The sequence below is a fragment of the Aureococcus anophagefferens genome, assembly GCF_000186865.1.
Source record: "Aureococcus anophagefferens unplaced genomic scaffold AURANscaffold_47, whole genome shotgun sequence".
Lineage (NCBI taxonomy): Eukaryota > Pelagophyceae > Pelagomonadales > Pelagomonadaceae > Aureococcus > Aureococcus anophagefferens.
Window position 1 is genome coordinate 118,754 of NW_008705602.1, and position 6,180 is coordinate 124,933.

At 54.4% G+C, this 6,180-nt stretch overlaps 1 protein-coding gene across 1 annotated transcript; it reads right to left on the reverse strand.

Annotated features, from left to right (window-relative positions):
* Positions 1 to 1,041: 1,041 nt before the first annotated feature.
* On the reverse strand, positions 1,042 to 2,626 carry AURANDRAFT_33559 (hypothetical protein; the record flags this gene model as incomplete). Its single annotated transcript, XM_009043269.1, has 4 exons — positions 1,042 to 1,545; positions 1,597 to 1,656; positions 1,813 to 1,946; positions 2,020 to 2,626. The coding sequence occupies 4 exons, from the start codon at positions 2,624 to 2,626 to the stop codon at positions 1,042 to 1,044; spliced, it is 1,305 nt and encodes a 434-aa protein (XP_009041517.1).
* Between the last annotated feature and the right edge of the window lie 3,554 nt (positions 2,627 to 6,180).

Here is a 6,180-nt window from a genome sequence, read left to right on the forward strand (position 1 = left end):
GATTTTGCCGTCGACGAGCCGAGCTCCGAGACTGCGCCTATCCCGAGGAGCCCGCGTAGGAATTCGAAGACGACTTTCGGTTCGTCCGGATCCGTCCGAATTGAGCGAAGTTATGGTACTAGAAGAGCCCGTTCTTTTCCGCGGAACGCGCGTCGGGGACGCGCGGACGTTTTGAGAATGTTCCTGTGCTGCGGGTCCACGAGGATGGCCTCCAGGAACTTGGCGTAGTGGGGGCGGTTCACGTAGACGGCGATCGACGCCTCGAACTCGAGGTCCTGGCGCCCGCCGGAGACGCCGCGGCGGGACTCGCCGACGTAGAAGGCCTTGGAGTAGTTCGCCTCGAGCCACGTGTGGTAGCCCTTGGTGCCCTTGCCCTTCTCCGTGGACCTTCTGAGACCACGCGAATCTGTCGAGACGTCGACGCGGCGAATAGCAGCACGCTGGTGACCTGTTTTGGATCAGGACCCAGCAAAGTCTCTCTCTTGCAGAGCGAGCTTTAGGCGCCGACGAGCAGCGCTGCCGTTGCTGCGGCCACTCGGGCCGGCGCAAGGCGCGGGGAATCGAATCCAAACGCCCGCAGGCGCACAGCCGGGCCGACGGGCGGCGACACGGGGCAGCCCAGCTCTCGCAAAACGCTCCCTGGTCCGTCAAGTGCAGGGCACTGACCCATTCCGGTCGGGGCGATTTATCTGGGCGATTTAGTGGGGAGCCCAAACCGGCGCATTCGCCGTACGGCGCCGCAGGACGCAGTTCCCCCAATTTTCGCGTCCCCACTAAACCGGGAAGTCGCTCCAGGGACGCCTCCTAAAACCAGGCGCCAGCGGAGGCGGAGCGGAGCCCGGAGAGCGCCCGGGCTCAGTGACCCCCCCTATAGTGAAGTAGCGGGACTTAGTTTGTTAACACCCGGGACGAGGAGGGGGGTCGGCGAGCGTAGGGTTGGGTATGAGTGGCGCACCTTTCCAGTTCTGGGCTTGGCTGGGGCTTCGGCTAGGACCCGGCTTAAGGAGTCAGTTCTGTGAGATACAAGATCATGAAAGGTCCTCAAACATTCGCTTCCTGGTGCCGCACTACGCAGGCCTGGAGGTGCTGACGCTCGCGCGTTCTTGCATTTGCAAGACTCCAGGAAAGCTTCCATATGTGAACTTGCCCAGCTGAGTCGCCGCAAGCTAGAAAGTCTCTCTGCTTGGGGTTAAATTGAACTGCCAATATGCGATTTCGCGTCACGCAGTTGATTGCGGCGGCCTTTGAAGGCGGTGTCTCAAGTTCAGCAACTGGTATCATCGGCTGGGCGGTACCAAGGTCATGAATCCGCACAATACCACCATCACCTGCAACAGCAAAAACCAAAGGGCGAAACTTGGACCAGTCTGCACAGTAAAGCCCGGTCGGGAGGCAACCACGGTCTGCATTATCCGAGATGCGGGATGCTGACATCAAGGGCAACCTCTGCAGGATAGATCGAAAGCAAAGGGTCCCATCAACACCAACAGACAAAAAGGCATGTCGGTGAAAGGGTGAGCACACGATCGCTGTTATCGGACCAACCTACGTGGAAAATTGTTGAAATTCATATCTTTCCTTGGACAACGACCAGACATGTGGCTCATACTCGGTAGTAGGCCCACAAGATGATGGAAAAATGTGATGTAGCTTTGGCTTGGAAGCGAAGACATCGCGCGCGTTAATCGCTTGTTTTCTAGCACCCTCCGCCCAGTCTCCTACATGCTTACATAGCTTTGGCTGAATGTGCGATGGCAAACGATTAATAATATCTGCGGCGCTATGTTCCCAGCGTATCGGTCGCGCAGGTACGAATGGCTTAATAGTATTGTTATGTGAGCAACGAAGGACAAGACCACTCTCCGAGCCAACAAGAATTGCTGATTGGGTAAAATCCATGGCCGTGCCACCAATTATTGGGACACGTCCCTTTATCTCAAGGCCCCCTCGTATTATGTGCATTCCACAAACCTAGACACACGCGCCAAAAAAATAAGGAATGCAGGATAAGTAAGGTACCCACCGGATGCGGCAAGCAGCCTCCAGCTTCGCGACTTGCGTTCTCGATGGTTTCTAGGGACCACCAAAGGACCTTGCCGTCGCCAGATAAAGATGCAAGCTGGTACGAGCCTTGCTTAGATCCTGGTGAGGTTGGTACATGTAGCCACAGGAGTGCTGTAATGGGTTCGCGGTGGAAGTACTCATCAATATCGGAAGAGGCCTTTAGAGAGTCATGCGTAGAGGTAAGGTCGTAAATCAATATTTCTCCATTAAAGGTGCCAGCAGCAAGTAGAGATGGATGAGTCGGATGGCAGGTGACAACCGTGAAGCACGACGCGTATTCGAGGATATGCGTAGCCTTGCTAGGACAAAAGTCGCCGCGAAATAAAGACCAACAGCAAATTATGCCACTATCGTCGCACCAACCGAATTTATCGGGCCTCCCAAAGGCTGCACAAATCATAGAACCTGTCGAATTCCATGATAGATCGACACATTGCAACTCTGTTTTGTCAACAAGATTGCACGTCAGCACATACTTGTGGGTGATATCATGGTCACCAGCGGTGCTCAAAGGCGCGAAGTCGTCGAATGCATCGTCGCGCAATTCTAGCTCTCTCTTCATACCAAGGGCAAGATCAATCAAAAGCGGATCGGTGTTTAGAGAACTTCTGTCCTCACCCTTGTCTGAATTTATTACTTCTGTCTGAGTACCTACCTTGGGAGGCTGATCCGTTCCAGAGGCTAGACTTGAAAACTGAAGTGCGAAAGTCTGTGTTGAAATATGGCCACATGGCGGAGAGTAAACATCAAAGTGAGTTGTTGATGCACAATCTGCATCGCTGAAAGCAGTAATCATTGTGTGGGTATGCTATGTCAATGATTAAGATGCTTCTGCCGCAGTGCTAGACGCATTTGGCCTTGTCTATGAGCTCGTGTATCTTTCGGTGCTTTACCTCGACTTTGCTTTTTGTCTACCCCTCTAGAGAGATAGAGAGACTTCTACCTTCATCTTCAGTGAACTGCATCTTGATGTTGCAGTGCACCTTACCCCACTGCGCTCCTGCTGCGTATCCTGCTGTGGCGGGAGATTGGACTAAGGTAACCTGCTGTGGCGGGAATTCCGCCTTCAATATCTACCTTTAGCTTAGTTTGAAGCTGGCATTGCAGTGCATGTATCCGCCCTATTTATCTCATTATATCTTTACCCTACAGATACGCGTCGCCGTATCTTTTCTCCTTTTTTCTTATCTCACATCTAGCGAGGGCTGCCTTGGTGTTATCCAGGCTGAGAGTCCGCGCTAGTGCCCCTAGACTACCCGGGGAGATCAGAGGTAACATCTACTTAGTTCTACAGTTGAGGGGCCTTACGATCCTTTGACATTTGGTCCCAGCTACCGGAACTGGCTTCATCAGAGTCCGAGAGCAGTGAGGGGCTCCTCACTGCAGACGACGAACGATTCCCGATGCTGCAGTGATTCGAAACGAGTCGGTGGGCTGGGAGGCGTCGAGCGCGCCCCATTCGAGCCTCTGAGAACCGCCCGCCTGTTCCCCGACGCCATCGCCTGGACGTCCCGTTTTCACCGGCGCGTCGTCCGTCAGGATGCGGCCCATGCAGCCACTGAGATCGTTGCGCATCTCCGCGTATTCGCTGAGCGGCGCGGGTGCAAAGCCTGTCACAAACGCATCACGCAGCCCGGAAACCAGGGGTCACCAACGGCTCGCCCTCGTCCGATGGACCTGCGCTCGTCCGACGGCCGTGCGCTCGTCCGACGGCCGAGTCCTCGTCCGAGGGCGCCGATTTCGCCGTCCGAGGGCCCGAGGGCGTCGGCCGAGGGGGCGGCGCCCTCGTCCCGAGGGCGCCGAGGGCGCCGAGGGCGCCACCGACCCCCCTCAAGGCACACCCAGCCCCTAATCCAACTATTATTAAATCCTATATCATTCTATATCTTGTATCATTCCTTAATATCTGCGGCCGCGCTGATCTCATACGAGAGACCAGTGCCGAACTTGCATGAGCCTCATCTATGCGCTAGCGGCCAGTTTGGCGATCTCCCTTTACGTGTGGCTACCGGCAAGCGTCAGGCCGCCGCATGTGGGTTTCCAGAGTCTACCATCCTATGCACGTGAAGAAACTGGAATCTGTAGATAATGTATCACAATGACATGAAATTCTTGATCTCGAAGCACACAATCTTGGGTGCGATGCATATGCACACGCCTCATGAACTCGCGTTTCATGGATTGGCAGTGCAAGCAGCATCAACTTACTTGCGACCAGGCTCAAAAAGCGCGATTTCCCTTGGAGTGGGCGCGGGGTCAGTGGTGAAGGAGCTGCGACACCGGAACGTGCAAGTGCGCGCAGTAGAGATAGACCCGACTATCGCCCGGCTCGCTCGCATCGAATTCGGTGTTGGATGTTCCGTAGGTGATGGTAGCTTTTCTGCGTTATGCTAATAACTTTTCACCGCAACGGCTCACTCATTATCTAGGTGTAGATGTCATTGAGCATGTACGTGAGGGCTCACATGATCTAGTCATTGTTGATGCATTCGACGGCGAAGGCATGGCTTCGACATGGCGATTCCTAAATGGTGAGACCATGCGACATATAAAGGTGAGTTTCAAGGACCAGGCAAATGGGCTCCTTGTTTTCAACCTCGTCTTGGCGGGCGAGACGGAGGCGGACGATGATGTTCTTCACCGTGCTGCCTCAATCATGGCCCAAAAATTCGAGTTCGTTCGGGCGTTCCGCGACTCTCCGCCTCAAGACACTGTTGCTGCTGCCAATGTCATCTTCTTTGCCTCTGATTCCAAGATTGACGCCGAAGGTCTGCAAACGTTATTTGAAGACGACTGGAGTCACGGCTCAGAGCATTGGGTCGTACGTAGCTTCCATAAATGGCAAGTGCTGGAATGTACGCCCGCGCATTGTGAAGGTCTCTCAAGGAACTCCCCGAAGTCACCACCAGGGAGGGAGTATGATATCAAGCTCAGGCAGAAATTTGCTGAGATTACCGCCTCATACATTCCCGCCGAGAAATTATATAGCACCCAAATCAAGATAGAGATGCAGGCTGCAGCTCTTGCGATTTCTGGGATATTATTCTACACTTTCCGAAAGCAACCTCGTGGTAAAACAGAGTAAGCTTACTCGTGGTGAAGGTGATTCTCCTCTCAGCAAATTTTCCACTGATTCCAATGGGCTGATAACCAGGGAGAGTCCAAGCAGGCTCTCCGGAAGGCCGGGCTCACATGGGGAAGTATGTTGGGGGGCTGAGCCAGTAGACTGGACTCTGAGAGGCCCGGAAGCGGGCGAATGTACCGCGCTTTGGGTGCGAAGCAACAAAGCAGCCTCAAAATAAGAGCCCGATCGGCAAAGATGGTATTGGCGAGTTTGGGCGTCCGATCTAGTCCATGGGTGGTCTGGGCCTGCGTGATGGGCTCACCTGCAGCTTGTTCAGCGTGTCCATCGACCTGACGCCGTTCAGAGACGTCCTCAATAGTTCACGAGCGTTTCCATGGCGCCGCGAGTGTGCGGTACCAGTAGCGGACGTTTTCTGAGTTTTGGCGTTGAAAGATACACCCCCCCCCCTTCCTTCCGCCCCCTCAGAATGGCGCTTATGGTGCACGCCAAACAAGGCAGCCCACCTAGTTACAGCCACTGCGAACCCACCCGCCATCTACTGCCCCTCGTTCCCCCCTTCCTGCTCACCGCCGTCTACTCAAACTCCCAGTCGCCATGCGCATTTGGCCATATCGCCCTTACTAAGCCTTTCGCGAATCCTCAGGCTGACAATTAACATGGGCCAATTAAGCTATCCTGACGCTCGTAGTACAAAACGCACGCCTTATTTGTGACGACGTCCTTGTGTTCGCAGTGTTGTATAAGTGTGTCGTTCGCCAGGCGCCATTCATCGTCACATAATCTGACCTTGGCTGTGAAGTGGCCCTGGCCGACATAATAGTTCCGCCCGGTTCCTCCGTGCTCTGTGATCGCTTTGAGGTCGTAGAGGAAAGCGCCCTCTTTGGGACCAGAAATGCGCTTGCTGAGATCAAATTTGTACCTTGGGAAAGTTACTTTTGTCTCGACCTTGACTCCAACAGATTTGTTTCGAGATAAGTGAACGATGAGGATCTTGGGAAGAGACCAGATGGCCGTGCGCACGCATGGCAGGG